Here is a 27,333-nt window from a genome sequence, read left to right as displayed (position 1 = left end):
ACGTGTTCAGACCCATTTCAAATATATCCTGGGAGCCGTAGTTTGGGTAAGAGTGCTTGGTGACCCTTTGTTCAAAGTCCGCAGACCCTCCATGGAAGGTTTTTCCCAATGCTTCAAGGGGCACACAGTTGCAGCGATTCACTGCGAGGCAAGTCACCATGTTTCCCCAGAATGGCTCGGCTGGAAGACTGCCATATCATCATAGCACAGTGTCATTTCAATTGAGGCACTGCTGAAATCAAAAGACGGCAGCCCACACAGGACTACCTGGGGCTGCCATATTTCCATTGCCTGCCAATGATACATCCAGAACAACACTGGGCTCACCCACACTTTTTATTGCTATTGTGTATAGTGTATACCAATTAATTCCACTGGGTCCCATTGATCTGCAGCTGTGCCTTGCAGAAATCCGACCTTGCCCCCAATTCGAATCTTATCGGATGCGTGGAAAATACAAAGAGTTTTGCTTAACTGAGCTTCAACTCCAAAGTGTGGATGAGCCCAGTGCGACCAGCGGTGGAGCAAGCCAATCAGGCGCTTGGGGTCACGCGTGTGCCCAGGGGCGGGACCAGCTGCCTGTGGGGCGGGGCCAGCCAGGACAGGATGCTCTGTGGGGCCTCCGAGGAGTCTGCCTGCCTCCTCCCACTCAGCCGCCCTACAGCTGAGGGGGAGGCAGCGGGCGGACTGTTTGGGGCAGCGAGGAACTTGTGGGTGCCCAAGCCGTCGTGTCACTCCCAGAAGAGATGTGTGGCTCAGGCTCAGGCTCAGGCAGCTGCAGGCCCCACGGCAAGTGCCACCCCACATTTTGTCACCCCCCTCAGTGGTGACACCCAGGGCAACCCACCCCCACCGCACCACCTTCCTCCACCCCTGTGTCGTGATGTAGCGTTCTTTTTCACTGATTAAGGCATTTTGGTGGGAACAGGGCACTGCCCCAACTGCAGGCTTGTTTCAGCAGCTTCACGCCGCTTGAAGTGGTGGGAAAAGAAAGAAGCGTTTCAGGGGGTCAGGTGGCGGGTAATGGTGGCCAGTAGGGTGGAAGGCAGGGAGGCCAGCAGCAGGTGGAACCGGAGCCTAGGACAGGCAAAGTCATTCCCATCCTCCTCCCTGCTGAGTTTCACAAAGGGCAAGACAGAGATGGAGGAGGAGGAGGAATTCAGCAAGCAGGGCTAGCTCCTCAACTGGATACAAGTAAGGAGACAGCTGCGTGGGCTGGGGGCAGATTCAAGCTGGCAGGGCAGTGACCCGTTTGCTTTAAGGGACCAGCCTTCACTGATGAGGAAGATGCCGCCTCCGCTGTTTTCACCACTAAGCCTCTTGGCCTTGAGAATATTGCAACTCTCTCCTGCCCCTCAAGAAACCCTGCAAAATGCCACCCAGCATTTGCAGCCTGCAAAAGCTCGAGGACATTAGCTGCACAAAGCAATTCGTTGAGTTTCTTGATAGGGAAATATGAGAGCGGAACACAAGTTGGAAACTAGTTTCCCTTTTTCGAGAATGAGTAACGTAGATATGCCAACTGAGACGTTTACCATACTCAAACGAAGAAAAGAAAAATGGCATGCATTAACAACAACCACACTGGCATACGTTTCGGGGAGGGGGAGATCAATAGTGCCGCTGATTAGCAATCGCAACAAGCCAATTAAATAAACACATGGGGGAAATTAATAAGCTCAAGGGGGATGTGAGATCAATAAGCAAATCACAAAGGGGAGAAACAGCAGACAATCCAAGCGAAATTGGAATTTCAGGAAGGATAAATGACCTCTTCCTGGCTATAGCTGCTCCCTCCCAGCTTGATCAAACTAATTTCCTCTTGCATTTGCTAGGGGTTTTAGCTACCTTATATGAATTAGGTTTTTTTTAAAAAAGCAATTTTAATACCCTTGATGGTGGCAGTGAAATTGCACAAATAACGTTTCACATGAAAACTTTTAAAGGAAGAAAAACCCAAACCCTTGGCTGGCCCCTGGGGCTGGTGACAATGGTGACACTGGTTTTGCCCATGAGGCCCAAAACACCGCAAAGCATGTTGAATCCTTTAAACCCCCCCCCCCAGGATAAAGAGCAACAGAGGCTTTGGCAGGGACCCTCCCCGCACCCCACCCCAAGAAAATGCTGCTCCACCTGTTCTTTGTGTTATTCATTTTGCCTCTGCAGTAGTGAAGCCTGCATTGTTTTAAAAAAATAACAATAGGAAGGTGTTTGATCTTTTGGTTCAAGATACGTTAGGGGAAAGTGCCCTGCAATCCATCTGATGTCTGTATAGCTGACAATATCCATAAACGTATGTATGTATGTACAGGTCCAGCATGTGTGTGCGTCAGAGTTTCATTAGGACCCCCAGTCTCTGGGATTCAGCATGTATAGACCTAGGGGAGAGGGCTGAGCTTTGGAAAACTAAAGATTTAGCAACACACACACACCCCACACATTTCACAAGGCATCCTCCAAAGGTAAAGCAGGGGCAACAATTTGCCAGGGGTAATTTCAATTTCCTGGTCCCTGCCTCCCTCTGCGGTTTCCTATTGAGGCTTCTTAGGAAGAGCTGCAAATTTTGCCATTTTATGTCAGTGTAACTTGCAAGATTGGCTATTTATTAGGGTTCAGCCCTTTGTTAGGCACCAAAGAATTATAAAGTGCGCCTTTAGGTGCAACCCTCTGCGCAATGCAGGAAACTGAGTGCCAGAGCATCCTCAACTGATGGCTGTCCAGCCTCTGAATGAAGAAGACCTCCAGCAAGGGAGAGGCCACTGTTTCTCTAAGAAATTGCTTCCACTATCAAATCATGTGAAATTTAACCCCCCAGCAGATCTAGTCCTGCCCTCTGGGGTAGCTATTGCCCTCCTTTGTGAAACAGCCCTTCGGGTATTTGTAGAGCCCTGTCATTTTGCCCCTCTCTCTTCTCCAGGCCAGCGGTCACTGGTGACCATTGAGACTGGCAAGGAAGAATGCAAGGAGCCCAGAGACGAAGCAGTGCCAGAGTCAGCGCCAGCAGAGTTACTTGTGCTAGCTTTGCCTCCATCCTCCTCTCTGCTAGACCACTGGATTACTACAATGCACTCTAAGCAGGACTTCCCTGCATAGTTGGTGCAGAATGCTGCTGCAGCACAACTCCTGCTGACCAGGAGTGAGGCCTTGTGAGCATGTAATAACACCCATGCTCAGAGACCTGCCCTGGTTGCTGATCTGCTACTGAGATTCAAGGTGTTACTGTTAGTACACAAAGCCCTTAACAACTTGGGACCATTTTACCAATAATAATAATAATAATAATAATAATAATAATTTATTATTTGTACCCCGCCCATCTGGCTGGGTTTCCCCAGCCACTCTGGGCGGCTTCCATAAAAACAAAAAATACAGTAAAATATCACAGATTAAAAACTTCCCTGAACAGGGCTGCCTTAAGATGTCTTCTAAATGTCAGGTAGTTATTTATCGCTTTGACATCTGATGGGAGGGCGTTCCACAGGGCGGGCGCCACTACCAAGAAGGCCCTCTGCCTGGTTCCCTGTAGCTTTGCTTCTCGCAATGAGGGAACCGCCAGAAGGCCCTCAGAGCTGGACCTCAGTGTCCGGGCAGAATGATGGGGGTGGAGATGCTCCTTCAGGTATACTGGGCCGAGGCCGTTTATGAGATCGCCTTTCTGCAGATGCACCCACTCAACCACTTTGATCAGCCAAACAGGCACTGCCACAGCTGCCACATAATACCTGTTCCGAATTGGTAAGAACTCAGTCATTTCACGTGGCAGCACCTACACTTGGGAACTCCCTGCCTATTGCTACCAAGCAGGTGCCTTCACTGAACTCTTGCACCCGCTAAAAACATTCTTGTTTAGGCAAGCCTACCCAGATGCTTAGAAATGCTGGCACGACTTTTAACCTGTTCAAGGATTTTAACTTTTTGTATGTTTTAAAGTATTTAAAGGCGGCGGGTATGGATTTTTTGTCAGGATTCACTCCTGAAGCCTTTCCCATGAATGAGCATATAGCCACAAGGCAGCAGAGGTTTGGGATCAGAGATTTCCTTCTCCTAGGTGGGCTACCTTCCCAGAGCCTCAACTTCCTACTTCCCTTTCCAGCACATGCAGAAACCACCTTCTTAACCACTGGCCCCACTGCTGGTCTCGTCCGGAGCTTGTCTTCACGTGCAGGGGAAGTCCCTAACTCACTGAGGGTTTGAGACCCATCAGCTACCCTCAACCTGGTTTAGCCACTCAATCGAAGCCATTTCCTAGATTGTGGTTGCTGTTGCATGCTGACCGCTTCTGGGAGCCACAGGTGAGAGCTGAGTGAAGGGTGGGAATCAAAGGTGGGCAAACTACCTCAGAAGGAGCACAACATGTCCCCACCAGAGGCACTATCTCTCCTCTAAAGGTAAAGGGACCCCTGACCATTGGGTCCAGTCATGGCCGTCTCTGGGGTTGCAGCACTCATCTCGCTTTATTGACCGAGGGAGCCGCTGTACAGCTTCCAGGTCAGGTGGCCAGCATGACTAAGCCACTTCTGGTGGACCAGAGCAGCGCACGGAAACGCCGTTTACCTTCCCGCCAGAGTGGTACCTATTTATCTACTTGCACTTTGACGTGCTTTTGAACTGCTAGGTTGGCAGGAGCACGGACCGAGCAAAGGGAGCTCACCCCTTCGCGGGGATTCGAACTGCTGCCCTTCTGATCGGCAAGTCCTAGGCTCTGTGGTTTAATCCACAGCGCCACCCGCATCCCATCTCTCCCCTAACACCCCATATACCCCATGAACTAACTAGATAATTGTGTGTGGCTTTTTTAAAAAACCTAACTAAATAAATAAAAACCCTGTGATAAAGGTATCGCAGCAGGTGCAACCAACATGGTAGCCTTTAGATACTGTTGGCCTCCAAATCCCCCCCAGTCCCAGCCAGAAAAGCCAATGGTCAGGGGTGATGGGAATCCAACAACATCTGGAGGGGGAGGCTACTTTTGCTATCCCTTAATTGCTACCCCATAAGAGCAATGCAGAGGGACGCGGGTGGCGCTGTGGGTAAAAGCCTCAGCGCCTAGGGCTTGCCGATCAAAAGGTCAGCGGTTCGAATGCCCGCGGCAGGGTGCGCTCCCGTTGTTCGGTCCCAGCGCCTGCCAACCTAGCAGTTCGAAAGCACTCCCGGGTGCAAGTAAATAAATAGGGGCCGCTTACTAGCGGGAAGGTAAACGGCGTTCCGTGTGCTGCGCTGGCTTGCCAGAGCAGCGATGTCACGCTGGCCACGTGACCCGGAAGTGTCTCCGGACAGCACTGGCCCCCGGCCTCTTGAGTGAGATGGGCGCACAACCCTAGAGTCTGTCAAGACTGGCCCGTACAGGCAGGGGTACCTTTACCTTTACCTTTAAGAGCAATGCAGAGAGCAGCAGACCATTGTGCCTGTTTTTTCAAAGCAAAATCTTTTGACTCAACGGGCCTTCCTCATGGATTAATGGCCGGTTCAGAGGACTGGAAGGCAAAGAGGCACAATCCCAGAGTCGATAAGATGTACCCAGTCATTAATCCCCAGGAAGTACCCAGCATCAAAGATCATAATTACTATTAGAAGTCATTAATGAAGCCGGTGGAGGCATATAGATTTTTACTTCTCTGGGCACCAGCTGTACAGACAGGGCAATTAATGGGCTTTGACTGAGCCAGGGAGATTATCAGAGGCAGCTTTCGATATTCTGCTTGATGTGACAACCTTGTTTATTGCTAAGTTCACGAGGCTTCCGATAAAGTCTAATAAAAATGCTGGGATTCTCCTTAAAAATAAAAAAGGCCTTTTCTGAGCCCATCTAACATCCTTATAAGAAACATAAATGAGCTTCTATGTTGCCCTTGTCTCCACTTACTTCTTGTGATCCCCCATTCTTTTTTTAAAAAAATGCAAAGCAAGAGAATTTTCCTAGGACCTCTTAATCTTCGAGGCAGTCTTCCCTAATCTGGTTGCCTCTGGATGTTGCTGTACTGGATTTGTCATCATCCATGACTGTTGGAATTGTTCACGGGTTTTAGAATCCATCCGCTGACCTGGAGCGGCCAATACCCGCCAACCAGGCCTTATAAAGCCATCACTTCAGAGCAACTGGTCTCTGTGGCAGGGGAGGAAAACTGCTTAGGAGCCTTCTCTGCTTCTCCTGACTTCTGCCTTGGATTGTGATGCCTGCCTGCTTTAAACCTTGCACTTGATTCTGTCCTACTTGGACTGACCACCAGGTCTTCCTGTGTTCCTGGAGCTGCCTCTGGCATTATCCTTTGAGAGGTCTGACACAATCGTAAGGGTTAGATGCCTGCATTTGTTTTAAAAAGTGATGTTCTAAGAAAGCTGAATGCTGTAGCTGGTGTCACATTCTAGACCTCTCCCTCCCCTGTCAGAGGCAGAATCTCTCGCTTGGACTACTGCAATGCTCTCTTTGTGGGGCTACCTTTGAAGTTGACCCGGAAACAACTAATCCAGAATGCGACAGCTAGACTAGTGACTGGGAGTGGCCACCGGGACCATATAACACCAGTCTTGAAAGACCTACATTGGCTCCCAGTACGTTTCTGAACACAATTCAAAGTGTTGGTGCTGACCTTTAAAGCCCTAAACGGCCTCAGTCCAGTATACCTGAAGGAGCGTCTCCACCCCCATCATTCTGCCTGGACACTGAGGTCCAGTGCCAAGGGCCTTCGGGCGGTTCCCTCACTGAGAGAAGCCAAGTAACAGGGAACCAGGCAGAGGGCCTTCTCAGTAGTGGCACCCACCCTGTGGAACACCCTCCCGCCAGATGTCAAACAGAAGAACAACTACCAGACATTTAGAGGACATCTGAAGGCAGCCCTGTTTAGGGAAGCTTTTAATGTTTAATAGATTATTGTATTTTAATATTGGAAGCCGCCCAGAGTGTCTGGGAAAACCCAGCCAGATGGGCGGGGTATAAATAAATTATTATTATTATTATTATTATTATTATTATTATTATTATTCCAGAGGGTAGAACCTGAATCAACAGATTCAAATATCAAGAAATGAGATTCCAGCTACATGTCAGGAAGAACTTTCTAATGGTAAGAGCTGTTGTAGACTTTAAACAGAACTTGGATGGGCACCTCTCACAGGTTATTTAGCTTGATTCCTGCATTGCATGGGGTTGAACTAAATGACCCCTGGGTTCCCCTTCCAACTATGCAAGTTCTATGAAAGGAATCCTACATGTGTGCTCAGAAGTCAGTTTCATCATATTCAATGGGAAATCCCAGTGGCGAGGAGTTGCAGTGGACCATGTGGCCACTCCCCTCACCTGGAGGTTCCCAGCCACATCATTGTCCAGCCAGCCAATCCACTGGCTGGGGGATGGGCATGGCCGGGCCCAGTTTAAACTGAGGCGCAAGCTCAGAAGTCAGTTTCATCATATTCAATGGGAATTACCCACCCCCTCTGCCCATACGTGTGTATAGGGCTGAAGCCTAAATCAGGCATAGGCAAACTCCAGCCCTCCAGATGTTTGGGACTACAATTCCCATCATCCCTGACTACTGGTCCTGTTAGCTAGGGATGATGGGAATTGTAGTCCCAAACATCTGGAAGGCCGGAGTTTGCCTATGCCTGGCCTAAATCAATCAAACATACATACATACAAATGTACTGATAATAATTAGGGTCATCAACCAGTGATAGAAACCTTGGTTTTTCAGTGGCCTGCCTTAACCAATCAAGCAATTCCAGTGGAATATTTTTGCTGTTTGGATTGTGCCAACTTCGTTTGCGGTTACAGCGTGTTTCAATGGAAGTTCCCAAAGCAGGCATGCCGTATCGGAGTACACAATTCACATCCTTAAAATATCAAAAGCACACTTCCTGAGATATGAAGGCATGGCACAAAGAATCATAATTTAGCAAGCAAAACCAACCACTTCTTGTCGGGAGGAACAGCCATTATTAATTATATTATTTTGAAAATTCCCTGTTAAGAGCAACACATCAGAAAAACCCCAAAACATAACATGAGCATGCTCTTAACTCTTAGCTCGGCTGATATTTGCCTTGCCCTTGCCTGTTAATCCACCAGTTGATGAATCTACCAGTTAAAACGAGGGTGGGGAAGCACAGGCCTTGGACTAAATGTGGCCCTTTGGGTCTCCTTCTTTGACCACACCCCTTGGGGCCCCACTTTGCACACCCCCAAATGCTTTCAGCTGACTGGAATGTGTCCCTAAACAGTAATAATGCCTCTTGCATCCTTGGGTAGACTGATGGATGGTGAATGATATGTGTGGAAACCTCTAACTTTGGTCACTTTTCCTGTTCCACACACTATCCCCTCTGGCCCCATCAACCGCTGCCATGAGGCCCCCAGAAAATTCCCCATGAATAAATGTGTCCCTTGGGCTGCTAAGCGTTCCCCATCCTTGAACACAACCAACCAAAGCTTGCAGTGCTATTAGCAGTAATAGCTCTGAGAGCAGAAAAAAGATTGTCCCCTTCCTTACCTCTAGCAGCTGAACTGCACCTTCATGTTCTTTCTTAGCTTCAACCTGAGCCTGAAAGAGACAGAAGAAGAAAATTAGACCAGCTCCTGTTGCTCTAGAATAAATCTAACCCAGGGGTCAGCAAACCTTTTCAGCAGGGGGCTGGTCCACTGTCCCTCAGACCTTGTGGGGGGCTGGACAATTTTTTTTTTTGGGGGGGGGGGAATGAACAAATTCCTATGCCCCACAAATAACCCAGAGATGCATTTTAAATAAAAGGACACATTCTACTCGTGTAAAAACACACTGATTCCCAGACCGTCTGCGGGCCGGATTTAGAAGGTGATTGGGCCGCATCCAGCCCCCAGGCCTTAGTTTGCCTTGTTGTTATTTAGTCGTTTAGTTGTGTCCGACTCTTCGTGACCCCATGGACCAGAGCGCGCCAGGCACTTCTGTCTTCCACTGCCCCCCGCAGTTTGGTCAGACTCATGTTTGTAGCTTCGAAGACACTATCCAACCATCTCGTCCTCTGTCGTCCCCTTCTCCTTGTGCCCTCCATCTTTCCCAACATCAGGGTCTTTTCCAGGGAGTCTTCTCTTCTCATGAGGTGGCCAAAGTACTGGAGCCTCAGCTTCACGATCTGTCCTTCCAGTGAGCACTCAGGGCTGATTTCCTTCAGAATGGATAGGTTTGATCTTCTTGCAGTCCATGGGACTCTCAAGAGTCTCCTCCAGCACCAGAATTCAAAAGCATCAATTCTTCGGCGATCAGCCTTCTTTATGGTCCAGCTCTCACTTCCATACAGTTTGCCTACCCATGACCTATCCAACAGATCTTTACAAAGATGGTTTTTAACACACTCAGAGGCTGCTAAAGACATTTTCTCCAGTCTAAGAGGTTGCACCAGGCAATCTTAGAGGTGTGACCCATGTTCCCTTGCAGCATAACATGTGGATCTACTCTTTAGCAAAAATAAACAAAATGCTAAAGCAATTCTAGGCTGCACCAATGGAAGTACAGTATAGTTTCAAAATCAAGGGAAGTAATAGGACAGCTCTATTCTGCCTTGGTCAGACCCCACCTGGAGCACTGTGTCCAATTCTGGGCACCACAGTTTAAGAAGGATACTGACAAGCTAGAGAAGTGTGTGCAGAGGAGGGAGACCAAGATGATGAAGGGTCTGGAAACTAAGCCTTCTGAGGAATGGTTGAGGGAGTTGAGCATGCTGGGACCTAGAATGACAATAGCACCTCAATTCTTTCTCGCAGAGTAAAGGTAAAGGGACCCCTGACCATTAGGTCCAGTCATGACCGACTCTGGGGTTGTGGCACTCATCTCGCTTTATTGGCCAAGGGAGCCAGCGTACAGCTTCCGGGTCATGTGGCCAGCATGACTAAGCCGCTTCTGGCAAACCAGAGCAGTGCACAGAAACGCCATTTACCTTCCCGCTGGAGTGGTACCTATTTATCTACTTGCACTTTGACGTGCTTTCAAACTGCTAGGTTGGCAGGAGCAGGGACCGAGCAACGGGAGCTCACCCCGTCGCAGGGATTTGAACCACCGACCTTCTGATCGGCAAGTCCTAGGCTCTGTGGTTTAACCCACAATGAGCTCACCCAAATGCACACCCAAATTACACACTCCTGTTTCACTTCCCACCATATCTATTCCTGACCAACTTCGCTGGGGGAAGTGGTACAGCATCTGCTTTGCATGCAGTAGGTTGCAGGTTCAGACTCCAGCATCTCCTGGTAGGGCTGGGAGCACACATACCCCTCTGAAATCGTGCTGCTGCTGCCAATCCGTGTAGACAATACTGAGCTAGATGTGCCAATGGTCAGACGTGAGAGGAAGCAACTGGCTACTTTCCTCTGTTTGCATGCCTCCTCAACTCTTTGCCTTCAGAAGAAACTACGGAGAAAACGGGCTCGTCTGGAGAGGCATCCTTTTTTTATTCAGCTGCGTCAAACGCCTTTTCTTTCCATTGGCTTTTTGTGCTAGACTAATAAACGTTCCCTAATAGCATCTGATAAAGGAAAGAGACCACAAAGAGGTCTCTGGAGTGCAAACAATACCATAGCAAGTAATAAGAAACTTTTGTCTTATCTACCATCACAGGTTTAATAAAAAATTATAAATATACCTTTCCAGAATTCAAACTCAAAATATCGATACTGAAAGCTACAACAGTACTCACTGCAAACACATTTCATAACAAACTTGGTTATCTTACTGGGTCCTCTTATCAGCATTGCGTCTGGGAAGGCAATATTGTGCCCTCCTTATTGTGGCTGGGAGGCTAGATAGGGACATCTTGGCGCTCTCTATATCCTCCTGAAACAGGACTATCAGCCTGAATATGCTATCAGGGATCTAAGGTGGAAGCAAGAGTTATTAGCTTTCTTAATATGAAATGCAGCTATGGAATCTCATAAAAGGAGCAGCTCACCTACGGGGAAAAGCTGAGACATTCATGGCTTTTTAGCTTGCAGAAAATGCATCATAGAGGTGTACATGCACCCCCAAAACACTAGAATTTGGGGACATCCAACCAAAGCTGAACGTTGGGAGAGTCAGGACAGAAAAAAGGAAATAATTCTCCACGCAGCTCAGAGTTCAGTTATGGAATCTGTTCCCACAAGAGATAGTGACGGTCACCAACTTGCAGGGGGGGGGGTTAAAGATGCTTAGACAAATCCATGGAGGAGAAGACCATCAAGGCTGCTGGCCATGATGACTATGTTCTCCTTCCCCTCTTGGAGGCAGTATGCCTCTGAAGACCAGCTGCTGGGAATCACAAATGAGGAGAGGCTCCATAATAATAATAATTTATTATTTATACCCCACCCATCTGGCTGGGTTTCCCCAGCCATTCTGGGCGGCTTCCAACAAAATAAGTGGGGTCTGTTAAACATTAAAAGCTTCCCTAAAGAGGGCTGCCTTCAGATGTCTTCTAAAGTCTGGTAGTTGTTCTTCTGTTTGACATCTGATGGGAGGGCGTTCCACAGGGCAGGTGCCACTACTGAGAAGGCCCTCTGCCTGGTTCCCTGTAACTTGGTTTCTCGCAGCAAGGGAACCTCCAGAAGGCCCTCAGCGCTGGACCTCAGTGTCTGGGCAGAACAATGGGGGTGGAGACGCTCCTTCAGGCATCCGGTCAACCACTGTGAGAATAGTGCCACGTTAGAATGGCCTTTGGCCTGATCCAGCAGGGTTCTTCCTATGTTCTAAAAATTGGTGCCTCAAGGGTTGAATTCTGCACCAACCTTATATTTGTTGGCTACCTCCTATGTGCCAGATGCTTGAATGTTCCTGCAGAACAGCAGTCCGCCTGGGGCAGGACTGTCTCCACGCTGACCAGCAGGGGCTTTCTGGGATTTCACACCAAAGATCTTTCCCAGCCCTAGCTGGAAATGCCAGGGACCATTTGCAAGCACAGTGTGTTCTCTACCACTGAGTTATAGCCTTTCCCTTAACATAATGGACAGGGAACACACTGTTTCCCATCACCTGCAGGGAGCTTGAATCTGTCCTCAGCCGCTTTGTGAAAAGTCACATTTTCAGAGATGGAAGCAGCATTTAGCAGCGTGCTACGGCTGGCTAGCTATCCAAGAACAGCAAGATAATGTACAAGGTGCCCTTAACACACGGTTGCACCAACTGCCAATAAGAACCAAAGTTCTCATAATATTGGGGGGGAACCAAAGTTCTCAAAATATGGTTTCCATAACATGAAAAAATGGATGCAATAATGTATTCCACATTCATGTAACGTCCTAACTAAAATGGGTTCAGATTAAGAAACGGGTTATGAAACTGATTTCTGAAATCTACCAGGGACTCACCGGTTTCACTCCTGGTGCCACACATGTGACGGCTTTGCCCTACTGCTTGCTTTTCACCCTTCCCTTCCTCCCGCTGCCTTGCTTACCTTCTGCAAGAGTTCAATTTCCTGCTGTTTTGCATTGAGAACAGCCAAGGCTTGCTCATGCTCCAATTCCAGCTGTTGCCGCCGTTCAGCAGCCTCTCGCATATGCTGTTGAGTGGGGAAGAAAACAACTCATCAGGCAAGTGTGAGGGACAGGTGCCAGGAACAGGTCAGTAACAGCTCACACACGGTGTCAGCAAAGTTAATTCTCTATTCAAAGAAACAGACAGCTCAGGAGGCCAGGCCTAGTAAGCACAGCAACTCGTCTGAGTAGATCTTGCCCCAATGAGGCAGTGGTGAGGACTGAAGGTGAGCCTTCCCACAATTCTCTAAGACTCCTCCTCCCCTGGGTCCTTCCCAAGCAAGCTGAGACTCCATCAGCACGTCTGTCTCTGTTCCACCCTCTTCATACCTTTCATGACCCTGGGAGATCAGGGGGAATGGGAACTGGTTGCAGCAGGAGGGGGAGACCCCCCTGGCACTTTCAGCTGCCTGCCTCATCTCTGCTTCCTCTCCAGCCTCTGCCACTGCCTCTTCCTGCTTGCTAAACCGTAAACCTTGTTACCTCTTCAGTTTCTGACACCTCCTCCTTCCAGTCTGCTCCCTCTTCTCCCTCTGACCACTCATCAACGTCCCACCAACAACCCCCTGACTCGGAGCCTTCTTCCCTTGGGGTTTCTCACCACCCCTCTGCCTCCAGCCAGCCCATGACAGGAAGTGAACAACAATTGCTTCCTTCTCACCCCAATATTACTCCTTTGTGGCAGAGAAAACACTTCAGCACAATGCCAATTAAATGTTGCCAACGTGATGCCCATTGATGTTTTTACCTGCTCCTCTTTCACTTCCCACTCTAAGAGATATTCATACATTCTTGATATATACTTTCCTTTATTATATATTAATTCTCTTTCAAAAACGGAAGTTTCTTTGGCAAAACCTTCTTTCTTTTCTGTAAACAATTTTTGATTTAGTTGGAAATATTGTATCCAATCAGACAAGTGGCATCTAAATTCATTGTATTTTTTAAAAGTTGGCTTTTCTGTGTCTGGTTCTAGTAATATCCGGTAGGTGGGCCACCCTCCCTTCATGTTTTTCCTTTTAACTGCTATTGCTTCCGCTGGAGATATCCACAAAGGTATCTTTGGTTCCAAAATTCCTCTATATTTACTCCGTATCTTATAGAGTGATTTCCTTATTACATGGCTTAAGAAACCTTTGTGGACCTTCACCTTCTCGTGTAGTAGATGGGTGTGCGTGGGCCAGTTAAAGAGCCTCAGTGGGCTGCTTCCAGCCCATGGGCCACAGGTTGGGGACCCCTGGTGTAGACAATACTGAGATAGATTGTCTGGCTCAGTACCAGGCTGCTTCCTCTGTTCTTGTTTCTAACCAGTTTACAGGGTTGCAAAAGAGAGAAGAGGCACCATTGCCAGGTCAGCAGGGGGATGGGGGTGGGATACAGTATTTCTCTTCCCATTGCACTGTTGAATCATAGGATTGCAAGGTTCGAAGGGACACCATGGGTCATCTAGTCCAACCCCCTGCAATGCAGGAATCACAGCTGAGATGGGAAGAAAAAAGACTCTGTCTGCTCTTCGGAGATAGTTCCATAGTTCCTAGAGTCACATCATAAGCTGGGTAGAATCAGTGGCGTAGCGTGGGTTGTCAGCACCCGGGGCAAGGCAAGTAATTTGCGCCCCCTAACCCAGGGCAAGGCAAGTAATTTGCGCCCCCCCCTGCACTGTCCCTCCCCCAGATAGTCCCTCGCTCTCTCTCCACACCGCACCGCACGCCTGGCACCCTCCCCTCCACAGTGGGCGGCGACCCGGCGGCTCAGATCGGATTCGCACAGCTAGCACTGCAGTGAGAGAGAGTGAGTGAGCCAGGTAGGGACAGAGAACTGCGAATGCGAGCGCGCCCCCCCCCGATGTTGCGCCCGGTGCGGCCGGCCCCCCCTGCACCCCCCACGCTACGCCACTGGGTAGAATGCTATCTTATGTTCCCTTCTGAAATGCTCTGACGTGATTCCCAGTGGATCACTTTGCTTATTAATGGCTGCTGGTTCGCCTGGGGATAGTTCAAACTCTCAAGGCATCTAAACAGGCGACAGGACACATTAAAAATAATACATCACAGAAGGGGTGGAGTACAATGAGTTGGAAAGGCATGTGGCTCAAGATGACATAGAGCACGGGTGTCAAACACAAGGCCCGCGGGCTGAATCCGGCCCTCCAGACTTCATCGTGTGGCCTGTGTAGCTGCCGCCGGCCGCCAGCCTTCACCTTTTATTCTCGCACTTTTTTTTTTTGACACAAGAAAGCTGCCTCTTCAGCGCATGCGCGGCAGCCTACAAGCCAGAGAACGTCTGTCCTCTAGCGGCGCCGGCCGTTCTACACAGGAAACCTCCACAATAATTTATGATAATAAAGAGTGGACACATAGACCTACAGATACAACCGGCCCTTTGAGGGTGACCAAACTGCTGATGCGGCCCCCGATGAATTTGAGTTTGACACCCCTGACATAGAGGGACAATGTGGTGGGACACCTGAATTGCAGGCAGAAGGTCCCAGGGCCAATTCTGAGCATCTGCAATGGAAAAAATAATCAGGTGGCAGATGATGTGAAACACACACTGCCAGCTGGAGCATAGAGCAATGGAATAGCCCTTCCTCTGTGAATTTAACTAATCCTCCTTTAACCACCATTTCTTTTGCTGGCCTCCCAGGCAACGGATCAACAGACATTCACACAAAGCCCTATGTCCTGTAATCTGACCTTCCTTTCCCCAAAACCTTTTCCTCTGTTGCAAACTATTCCCACCAAACCTGCAGGTGGTAAGTGGTGCCTGCTGAGGACTTTAGAGTAAGCAAAGGGGGTGAGCTCTCTTCGCCAATTCATAGAGAGACAGGCTTCCCTTTTGAAATCATCCAGAATGAGCTGGCAAACATTGCACGAACCTTTATATCTATCTACCCATCACTATTTGGCCTGTTTTTGAAGGACTAAAATAGGAATGAAAGGCATCCAGCCTTGCTAGGCACGTCTTTTTGGGAGGGAAAGGGCAGGGGGAGGCAGGTTGGAGAACATTTTTTTTGTGTGTCTTTCTTTTGCTGAAACCAAAGACAGAATTGCTTTCGTCTTCCTTTGTTCGCCTCTGAAACATCCACGCTGTGCCCTCCTTGCTCTCCTTTTTGCTTGCCCGACAAAGTTGTGATTGTAAAGCAATGTTTGAACTTCTCTTTATCTGTGTCACTCCAAAGGAGACTTAGCAGAAGCTGTTACTGTGGTTCAGTCAACTAACAAAGTGTGTGTGTGTGTGTGTGTGTGTGTGTGTCTGTCTGTCTGTCTGTCTGTCTAGAGTAGGTTGACCCTGAAGTTCCTGCTCTGAGTGAGTGGAGGGCTGCATATTTTTATAGATCAGGCCAAGGGAGCCAGCGTACAGCTTCTGGGTCATGTGGCCAGCATGACTAAGCCGCTTCTGGCAAACCAGAGCAGCGCACAGAAACACTGTTTACCTTCCCGCTGGAGTGGTACCTATTTATCTACTTGCACTTTGACGTGCTTTTGAACTGCTAGGTTGGCAGGAGGAGGGACCGAGCAATGGGAGCTCACCCCGTAGCAGGGATTTGAACCACTGACCTTCTGATCGGCAAGTCCTAGGCTCTGTGGTTTAACTCACAGCGCCACCCGCGTCCCTCAAATGTTCCTACAAGTGACAATTTGTTCTGCAGTGGCAAGAAAGCAGTCCTTTAGCATAGCAGCACCTACACTTTGGAACTGCCTGTCCCTTGATATTAGGCAGACGCCTTCGCTGCATTGGTTTTGCCCCCTGCTATAAAATGTTTCATTCCAGCAAGCTTATCCAGGCAAGTGATTTTAGCACATGGTTTGGACACATGGTTTTTAGTAGGTATAAGAACGTGATGAATTGCTGAATGCACAAAAGTATACATTTCCTGCAAAAATGCTAAAACTATCCGTTATTAGAAGCACTGGGATGGCGGCAGGTGTTTTTTTTTAATCACAGGATTTTATGGGCATTGACTTTCTACACATTGTTTTCCTCTTTCTTAGCATTCTTGCTTGGAAAAAAATTGATTGATTTATAGATCTTGCTTTTAATGTAGGTTTGTTTTTTTATTGGTCTTTCAAATGAATATTTTGGATGGTTCCTTCTAAATCAGTTTTTGTTCTAGTAAGCGATATATAAATTTTGAGGAATAAATAAATAATGTTCTGCCTGTTAACCACTTGTTAACCATTGAAGTTCGAGATTTGCTGATGAGTAAGTCGATAAGCTCAGCTTTCTATTCTTCACACACACACATTTCAAACCAGAGTTTCTAAGCCTCCTGCCCGCAGTCAAAGTTGGGAAGAAAGTCTGGAAAGAGTTGAAGAAAACTCTTCTTCTTTTCATTACTACTTGATCCCATTTCTCAAACACACAGTAGGTTAAGGCAAGTGATTACAGCTACTCTTGACAAGGTCAGAAAACACAGGCTCAGCCTCTCACTATTTTGCATGTTGAGATGCATTTCTGCAATTAGGGATGTCAGAGAATTCCAGTCAAAACAAACCTGGCTGTTGAAATTGCCACATACTTGCTCACTGGATTAACCACATGCAAATACAAGTAGGCAATTGTTGACACCAAATTTAAAAAGCTGTGAATTTCTATCACTAATTTACATAACTTAAATCCAAGTTTCCATCTTGGGAAGCAAGCTCCATAGAATCCAGCAAAACTTAAATCCCATTAAATTCAGTGCAGAAGTAAGATCCCATTAAATTCACTCCCACTGTTTGACATAGTAACTATTCTTTTAATTCATGTATACGGCATATGTAGCCTTACAGTGCAATCCTAAAAAATGTCTAAATTAATGGGGTTTAGGATTGCAGACTTGGTGTATGTATGTTTACTCAGAAGTAAATCCTAGCTTCCTCATAGCATGTGCAGCGTGTAATAATAAAAAATAAAATTAATTTAATACTTTATATAACTCCCAAAGGACCTCAAGGTATTACACATAAGAACTAAAAATAGATAGAGGCAAAATAACCCTTTTAAAAATGTTGCGGCAAATAAAAATGTCTTAAAGGTAAAGGGACCCCTGACCATTGGGTCCAGTCGTGGCCGACTCTGGGGTTGCGGCGCTCATCTCGCTTTATTGGCCGAGGGAGCTGGCATACAGCTTCCGGGTCATGCGGCCAGCATGACTAAGCCGCTTCTGGCGAACCAGAGCAGCGCACGGAAAAGCCATTTACCTTCCCACCAGAGCAGTACCTATTTATCTACTTGCACTTTTTGGCGTGCTTTTGAACTGTTAGGTTGGCAGGAGCTGGGACCAAACAACGGGAGCTCACCCCGTCACGGGGATTCAAACCGCCGACCTTCTGTTCGGCAAGTCCAAGGGGCTCAGTGGTTTAGACCACAGCGCCAACTGCAATTTGGGTTAATAAATCACAGAACCGTGGAGTTGGAAGTGACCCACACAGGAATGCAGGAATCACAGCTAAAGAATTTGTGACAGACAGCCATCCAACTGCTGTTTGGAGGAGCACCCACTATCTTCGGAGGGAGTCCACTCCACTGTCGGAGACGGGCACTCCTTGTCCGTTCCGCAGCCTCCCTTAGGAAGGTGTCCATGAGGGCTCCGGCTCTAATAATAATAATAATAATAATAATTTATTTATACCCTGCCCATCTGGCTGGGTTTTCCCAGCCACTCTGGGCGGTTTCCATATTAAAATACAATAGTCTATTAAACATTAAAAGCTTCCCTAAACAGGGCTGCCTTCAGATGTCTTCTAAAAGTCTGGTAGTTGTTGTTCTCTTTGACATATGGTGGGAGGGCGTTCCACAGGGCGGGCGCCACTACCAAGAAGGCCCTCTGCCTGGTTCCCTGTAACTTGTCTTCTTGCAGTGAGGGAACCACCAGAAGGCCCTCGGTGCTGGACCTCAGTGTCTGGGCAGAACGATGGGAGTGGAGATGCTCCTTCAGGTATACTGGACCGAGGCCGTTTAAGGCTTTAAAGGCCAGCACCAATACTTTGAATTGTGCTCGAAAACATACTGGGAGCCAGTGTAGGTCTTTCAAGACCAGTGTTACAGGCCCTGGTGGTCTGGGAGGTTCTTCTGGGAGTTCTTGCCCAGTCTCCCAGGCACAATGGCCTCATAGAATCATAGAATCATAGAGTTGGAAGAGACCACAAGGGCCATCGAGTCCAACCCCCTGCCAAGCAGGAAACACCATCAGAGCACTCCTGACATATGGTTGTCAAGCCTCTGCTTAAAGACCTCCAAAGAAGGAGACTCCACCACACTCCTTGGCAGCAAATTCCACTGTCGAACAGCTCTTACTGTCAGGAAGTTCTTCCTAATGTTTAGGTGGAATCTTCTTTCTTGTAGTTTGGATCCATTGCTCCGTGTCCGCTTCTCTGGAGCAGTAGAAAACAACCTTTCTCCCTCCTCTATGTGACATCCTTTTATATATTTGAACATGGCTATCATATCACCCCTTAACCTCCTCTTCTCCAGGCTAAACTCCAGGCCTCTCCATCTTCTGTAGTCATCTCTGAGCCCAGACCTGGCTCCCCATCTGGTGCCCCTGCAGCCTTCAAGTTCTGTCCACATTGCTGCTGGATGCAAGAATCATGACAGCATCACAACCTCCGAAGGGCGAGTTACAGCATTTGTCTCTCTTTCCACATTGCCCCTTCCCAGTCGTCTCCAAAGTGTGTGCTCTTGCTCCAAGCGACAAGACGGCTTTGCTGAGGAAGCTGATCTCCGTGGTGGGAAAGGAATCTGCCCCGGGAACAGGTTTATTTATAAAAGTTCCAATATTTATAAAAGCCTACTGTCGACATTAACGGAGACTCAGATGGCTTTTTGAATGTCATTGCCTTGTTTCAGAAAGAGAACTGGAATGCAGGGAGGGAAGCGACCCAAATTTAATTCTGCGCTAGAATGTGGCGATCAAAGGGGCTTGTCGCCTCGCTCAGCCGAAGCCACAGCAACGGCGAAACAGAGTCAGGGCTGGAGCACATTGGGCAGAAAGGAAGAGGGGGTGCGGAAAGGAGATCCATTTCCTTTGAGATGTTATATTTAACTTTCCAGAGCGTTGTGTCAGCACATTTCAGCCCTGGATCTTCTGCAAAGCTAATACATCCCGATATAATGAAAGGGAGAATTAAAACTGCTCCGCCTCAATGCAGGGCTGCTTTCTATATTCAGGGACGGAAAATGAAGACCACTTTCCTGGGTAGGCTACTACACGATGTAGGCAGTGAACCCATTGAAACAAACGCGATTTTGTTTGCATTTAATGAGAAACAGCATAATTCACACTTCTCGAACCAATACGCGAACCGAAACCACATTTGCTAGGAGTCCTGTAGGATGTGCTGCTCAGAACGCCCAGAGATTCTCCGGGTGATGTATTGTCTAGGATTAATTGCTGTCATCAAGATGCTTAATTTTTTGCTGCTATTGGTGTTTGTTTGGGGGTTTTTTGGTATTTTTTATTACGGTATTATGAAACCTTATTATGATTTATGTGTGGATTGTTTAATTTTATTGTATACTTCTTGAGATGCTTTTTATTTAATGCTCACAGCTACTTTTGTTGTATATGTTTCTTGTAATTATGTAAATCTTTTTAAGAATGTAAGCTGCCTTGAGCATGGCTTAACTATGGGAAGGTGGCATACAAATAAACGACAGTAATTGATGATGAAAACCAGATTTTGTGATGCAATTCTCCAAGAGCACAGTGCATACAGGAAGTGCATATATCAGAGGAAACTGTGTAGAATATAGGATTCTGTGAAGAGGGTGTGCAGCCAGATCTACGGCTGTTAATGTATTTTATTTTAGCCATCAATTTCAAAGGTCTCAAAGAGAAGACAACAGAATCGACTAGCATGTGTGTCAGGCACAGGCAAACTCGGCCCTCCAGATGTTTTGGGACTACAACTCCCATGAACCCTAGCTAACAGGACCAGTGGTCAGGGATGATGGGAAGTGTAGTCCCAAAACATCTGGAGGGCCAAGTTTGCCTATGCCTGGTGTATGTAGTTTGCCTGACATGAGCACAAACTAAGGAGATTGCACAGAGAGCATGCAAAATGGAGGCGTAAGGGCGGCTGTGACAGCAGCAGCCAGCAGATCAACGGGATCTTCCTCCTATTCGAATGTTCAAACATTCCAAGGTTGCAATGCCAAGCTGGGCCTTGCCATATGTTGCAAACAATTCAGCCCTTTGCTGAGCATCTTCCTTGCGATGACAATGACACCACTTACATTCGAGGGACCAGAGAGCTCCACATACACTCTCCCAGCTTTCTTTCTACATACCTTTAGGACCTGCTCTAAGTTCTCCAGTTTGGCTCGGAGCTGGTGCTTCTCCTTGACAGCCAAATCACGTTCTTTGGTCACTGCGGCGAGGGTTTCTCTAAGCTGAACATAGTCTGCTTTCACCTAAACAAGAGCAGAGGAAAAACTGAGACAGAACAAATTGCATTTCCGCAGGTGCCATCAATGTGAAAGAAGAACCACATGATTGACGACTGTCAATTAGAATAGAATTAGAATAGAAAATTAGAGATTTGGGGAGCTTCCTGGCCTTCCATAACACCTCAGCAGTGCCACAGGCTGATAGCATCCATGCCATGCCGCATTGAGGCAGTAATTGATGCAAAAGGGGCCCAAACCAAGTACTGAATACATATGCATCCTTCTACTTCTCAGTGGTCCAATACTGCTCTATTTGCAATCCTTGTTTTGCTGATTTCATTTAATATTTTGATTTTCTGAGATGGTTAATTTGGGGTTTTCATCAGCTGTGCGCCATGATCATCACAATTATAACAAATAAAGGCTTGACATATCTCGCTTTGCATGTCATGAGTCTATCTCATATATTAGTTCCACCTTTAAGTTGAATTGCTGAAATAAATGAACTTTTCCACCACATTCTAATTTTCCGAGTTTCACCTGTGTGTGCAATTTTATGTGCCAGAAGACTGCCCTTTATTGGAAGCACCTTGTATTTAAAGGGTTCTGTGTTCCAAATCTAGCTTAAAGATAAAGAACTCAAGGAAGGTGGGAGACGGGGCTTGAAGTTACCACCAGAACGGTAGCCTGAGAAGGCACACAAGGTTGCTCGGTCACAGTCTTCACCGCTACAGTGAGATGTATGCCACGGGAGCTCACAGAAGCCAGAGGAATTTCAGAGTATGGTTTCCAGTGGCGAGAAGCGGTTGTCTTAGTGAAAAAGTGCATGCATTGATGCTAGAGACAACATTTCTATTAACCACTCTGACACCTAATTTCTAGAAGCTCCAAAGAAGGAAGCGAAACTCTGAAGAATGACAAATCCCAGCAACTCCCACTACAAGTCGTCTCCAAAAGGCAAACAAGCAGGATAAAGTGGGAATAGTGATTCATCCTGGGACAGCCACTGGAAAATAGGACTGCCCAGTGGGGCTTGCTAGGGTGGGACACAGGGAGGCCAACAGTAGGTGGCGCCAGAGCCAATGACAGGCAGAACCAACTCATGCTAGTTTTGCACAAACACAAGACTAATTCTCTGCTGGGGACTGTAGGATGAAACTGACAGGTAGGAGCATCCCATGATCTGGCTTTAAGTAAATAGGCAGACAAGGGAGTGGGGGGCTGGGGGGAGACTGAGGTTGGTGGGGCAGTGGGGCAATCACACGGGGTCCCCGGACATTTCACGGTCTATTGATCCCTGTGCCACCACTTTATTTCTCGCTGCCACCACCCAGGCCCTACCTGGTACAATACTGAGCCCAGTCAGGGTTAAATTGGAACATAAACTTCTGTTTATTTATTGCAGTTTAACAAGCGTGTGGTTTCATAAATGGTATCGGTCAATTACAATCATGGGGTGCCTATCCAGACATATGACTTCCGCTACCTGTTCTCACTCACTAAATCACCTCTCAGATATTTACTTGTCTTCCTAGCACCTAACTATTCCTGACTCAGCTTATTTTTCTACACTAACTCTACCCACAGACTCTATTCCAATTCACTCCCACTCCAACCAACCACCCAACTCCCAACGAACTCCTCTCTGCGCCCTTCCCAGAGCTGGTTTTATAGTCCCTCTGACTCCACCCTCCTGGGTTCTGATTGGGTAACCTGTTTAACTATTTCACCTCCAGCACTCTCATATGTTAACTTCACAGGCAGTGCCCCATTTGCTCTAATAAGATAGCCTCCTCTGGTGCTGCTGCCAGCAAACAAGACTACCTGGAGCAAAACCAGTAGCTGCCACAGAGCTTGAGCTCAGAATTTGGGGGTTCCTTCACTCGGAAACTTGGGTTTTTAATTTATGTGTTTGGCAAAGCAGGTAGAGAGGTGCCCAGGTGTGCTGGGTGTTGCTTAAACACTGCCCCCTGGCAACAGAGCCTCATTTTCTCCTTCCCTCTAGATTTTTGCCTTGAGCTGGGTGCACAAGCAGCAGCTGATTTGGTTTGCCCCGTCCCAAATGTGCTCATGGAATCTGTCAATCCCATTTGTTCATGCTTATGCAAGTGGATCTAATGATCGCCTCTGCAAGCTGCTGTCTCGGGAACATATGGGCCATACATGAAATGAAAATTGCGTCGGAACAGCGAAGCCCCCCCCCCCTTCCCCAACTCCAGTGGCAGCAAAGACGGCTGACCTAGTTTGAAGGGCTGCTAGATACAGCCCTCCTGATTCTTATAGAAGACTTTGCTCCAAGAACAAATTATAAAGCGGTAGCCAAACTAGCCTGTGACTCCAAACACAAAGATGGTCCTGTGGCAACTTAAAGAGCAAAAGATTCAGTATGACACTAAATCACAACCAAATCTGTAGGTCTTTTGTTTGTTTGCTCTGGGGTAATTCCTCTTTCAATGATTCAAGGTGCCCAGAAACATATTTGCACAGTTCAGCTGCGGTTGCCTAAGAGCATATCCACATCACCACCAACCCATTCCCACAAGCCAGGTGTGGGAAACCTTTGCCCCTCCTGATGCTGATGAACCACAACCCCCCCTCCAAGCCTGGCTAATGAGCAGGGAGTTGTAGCTCAGCAACATCACGAGAGCTACAACTCTCATGTTTCCCACTCCTGCTGTAGGCTAACAGCAGAATCATTCCCTGGCTGTGGATTCCTGATGTAGCCAAACTGGTACCACTTGTGAGCAACAGGGAGGGATGAGGAGGACTCAAAGATTGGCAGAATTATATCCTGCCATATATATATATATATATATATATATACACACACACACACATATATACATACACACACACACTCACACACAAAACACACAGTGGTACCTCGGGTTAAGTACTTAATTTGTTCTGGAGGTCCGTTCTTAACCTGAAACTGTTCTTAACCTGAAGCACCACTTTAGCTAATGGGGCCTCCTGCTGCTGCTGCACCGCCGGAGCACGATCTCTGTTCTCATCCTGAAGCAAAGTTATTAACCTGAAGCACTATTTCTGGGTTAGCAGAGTCTGTAACCTGAAGCGTATGTAACCTGAAGCGTATGTAGCCCGAGGTATCACTGTGTATACACACACACACACACCCCTTTAGAACAAATAGAGATTGATCCAACGGAATTTCCCTGTCAAGGAAGAAACTGGAACCCTAGACAGACAATAGGTCAAAGGTAAAGGTAAAGGGATCCCTGACCGTTAAGTCCAGTCGTGGCCGACTCTGGGGTTGCGGCGCTCATCTTGCTCTACAGGCCGAGGGAGCCGACGTAAAGCTTCCAGGTCATGTGGCCAGCATGACTAAGTTGCTTCTGGCGAACCAGAGCAGCGCATGGAAACACAGTTTACCTTCCCGCCGGAGTGGTACCTATTTATCTACTTGCACTTTGACATGCTTTCAAACTGGTAGGTTGGCAGGAGCAGGGACCAAGCAACAGGAGCTCTCCGCGTCACAGGGATTTGAACCGCCGACCTTCTGATCAGCAAGTCCTAGGCTCTGTGGTTTAACCCACAGTGCCTCCCTCGTCCCTCTCAAGGAAGAATTTCCCTCTCAAGGAAGAAACTGGAACCCTAGTCAGACAATAGGTCTACATGCATTCAAATAATGCATGGAGTGGGGCCCCTGGACACCGGCCCCACCCATATCTTCCCACCTATGCTCTTGACCTTTGCGCTTTCAGCTGAACATGCTTGGAATCACCCTTCAGATGTATGCGCTAAACAAATAAACAAAAAAAATAATGGGCCGTTTCCTCCCTATTTCAGCTTTATTATAGGTTTCTGTTATAATAGATCGGCTTCCTCCCTTTTAAACATGGAGTGGGGAGGGGGGGAGACAGACCCTTGAAATAGCTCATTAAGTACCAGCAAAATATTCCACACAGCTTCCCACACCTCTCCCCGCTCTACGCAGCCTTATTCTGAATACTGATTATTTCCAGGCAGACTTAAGAAGAGAGAGTTTATCTGGCACGCAGGCATGCACACACATTTCTGAGCATCTGTAATTAAGAGACCTGCTAATGAATTTCCCTCTTTTAATCACAGCTACCGGCGAGCAGATTATGAAACGTGGCTCAGGAACGTTGCTGTGAACATGTGCTACAAAACATCTCCCTTTATTTCCTAGCTCCTCCTGAGAGGCTACAAAATGAAAGAATGGACAGAGAGAGATAGAGAAAAGGAAACTAGTAATTCCAGGCTTAAAACCCATTTACATTCTACATTTAAAGCAATATCATGGAACTTTAAACAGAAGAATTAGTTTACTCTGGCTGTCTCTACCTACGGTTGGCCTTGCTGCCCTAGAAGTTGCAATGGGCACTACCACCTGATATATGTTTTGCTCCAAGCAAAGAGACTTAAAAAGACATTTCCCCAGGACTTCTAGCAAATAATGAGTCACATCCGAGGCGTCTGTTAGCCACTGTATTGTATTTTATATCCTTTTGTTGTATTACTGGTGCACATTGCACTTTCACCCTATTTATTTGCAGGTTGCTTTTAATAAGCAAGCTGATCCTTTGAATACTGTCCAAACAGGCCTGGCCCTCTCAAGTGGTGAGGTGAGCACCTTTGCCTCAGGCATCAAATTAGGAAGAACGGTGGATCAGTCCCCTGCTCAAGCCCCCAAGATTACACCCACGGGGAGGGGAGGGGAGGGGAAACAGTTAAAACAGACTTCAGTCATGGGTCATAGAATCATAGAACCTCTGCTTAAACACTCCAAAGGATGGAGTCCTAAAACATTTATCTCAAGTGCCCAAAGATACATCTCTGGCTTACAATGAAAATGCCAGACACAATTCGGGGTGTGTGTGGGGGGGGGGGGGAATTCCATGGCTTTGGGGCTGCCCCAGAGACTGCACTTTCCAAGGCCACCATTCCACAAACTTCTTGAGGGTGATGGAACTATCAAGGTAGTCCCCAGAGCCCATTATATACCGCCCTGAGACCTGCAGGTATAGGCTAGTATATATAAATTTAATAAAGAAAATAAAATGTTAGCACCCAAGAAAGTCCGTAGGGACCAAAAACCATAGGGAGAAAGGTGTTACACCATTTATCACGGTAATGCTTCCAAGAAGCATTTGCTGCTGGTGCAAAGCAGCACCTGTGGCCAGCTCTCCCTTGCTCTGAGGAAGGACTCTGGGCAGCCTAGAAGTGTCTGTACTGCTGTCGCTAATGGAGCAGGAAAAGCTACTCAAAACTCAGAGCTTGGCAGCAGAGCAGTGGGGAGGTTGGTGCACCTGAAGAAGATGGCAGCAGCAGAAGGTCCACCTGCTTCATCCACAACATTGTGCTTCCAGCAGATCATTGGCCCAGAGATCAATGAACCCCCCCAAACAGTTTTGGCCACTCTACTGAGAACTTACCTGGTCATACTGAAGTGCCTTGTGAGATATGCTGGCATACTGGAGCCTCAAGCAGTTCTTTTCATGCACGACATTGTTCAGTTCATTTTTCTAGATGAAAAAGAGAAGAGAGAGGCTAAAGCACAAGGCGGCATCTTCAATCCCAGCAACTTCAATCAACCAGCAGAATGTGCCTTGGCTGACCACGTTGGGCACTCCAGGGTGCTGCCTGGTTGTGAGTCACACCAGTGGTCCGACACCCAGCTCAGTATCACTGCAGCTCTCCAGGATTTCAGACTCTCCCAGCCCCACCTGGAGATGTGGGGGTTAAACCTGGAACATTCTGCAAGCAAGGCAGATGCTCTGGCACTGAACTATGGCTCTTCCCCCAGTTGTGGGGATTGTACTTGGGGCTCATAAGCCAGGAAGGCAGCCCTAAACTTACGGGACATTTTAGGGAGAGGAAAAGGCTAAGGAGTAGACTCTACACAAATCCAGAGTGGAGTCCCTAAGAAAGTTGGATGGTGCCTTGTTCCTTCCAGCAACTCTCCTGAAGCTAAGCTGGTGCCAAGCGTATTGCTCTGCTTTGCTTTGGACCACATCAGCGAGGCTGTGAGGAGGGTCTCGTCGTCTGGGCAGCCCAGGACCTCCATACAGCATGCCCAGGCTTGCGACCCAGAGAGGTCACTTTGGTGCTACTAATACAGCTGTTTGACTTCACCCCCCCCCCAAGGGCACTCCATTGTTCTTTGAGACAGATGAACGCCAACAATAACTTTGGGAAGGGAGCAAGCTGGAAACACACAAGGATGGGGAAATAGTGTCTTATACACAAATACTGTCTTATACACAAAGCTCTGGATCTTGCTGGACCAAGTAGAGAAGAGCTTTTGCTTCTGGCAAAGCATAGGCTGTGTACACACCATACATTTTAAGCACATGACTTCCCCCAAAGGATCCTGGGAACTGTCATTAGTTATGGGTACTGTGAGGGTAAACTACAACTTCCAGGATTCTTTGGGGGAAGCTGAGTGCTTTAAATGTGTAGCATGCATGCAGCCACAGCATCTGGGTGACAAGAATGAA

General features: G+C 47.6%; 1 protein-coding gene across 18 annotated transcripts in view; it reads right to left on the bottom strand.

Annotated features, from left to right (window-relative positions):
* RIMBP2 (RIMS binding protein 2) overlaps positions 1-27,333 on the bottom strand; it is a 276,487-nt gene that overhangs the window by 77,525 nt on the left and 171,629 nt on the right. For 11 of the 18 annotated variants that reach the window (XM_083418105.1, XM_083418106.1, XM_083418107.1 and 8 more), the window contains 4 exons: positions 26,269-26,358; positions 20,750-20,872; positions 12,391-12,495; positions 8,484-8,534 (listed from right to left, as the gene is read on the bottom strand). In XM_083418105.1, coding sequence (XP_083274231.1) covers positions 8,484-8,534; positions 12,391-12,492 — 153 coding nt within the window. In that variant the 5' untranslated portion in view covers positions 12,493-12,495; positions 20,750-20,872; positions 26,269-26,358. Of the gene's footprint in view, positions 1-8,483; positions 8,535-12,390; positions 12,496-20,749; positions 20,873-26,268; positions 26,359-27,333 lie in introns of those variants that run through there. The other 7 variants (XM_083418097.1, XM_083418110.1, XM_083418099.1 and 4 more) reach the window with 2 other exon arrangements.

This window comes from Podarcis tiliguerta, assembly GCF_965153285.1.
Source record: "Podarcis tiliguerta genome assembly, chromosome: 16".
In the NCBI taxonomy this organism is placed as follows: Eukaryota; Metazoa; Chordata; class Lepidosauria; order Squamata; family Lacertidae; genus Podarcis; species Podarcis tiliguerta.
Note: the sequence above shows the minus strand (reverse complement) of the source record. Positions and strands in the feature narration are given on the sequence as shown.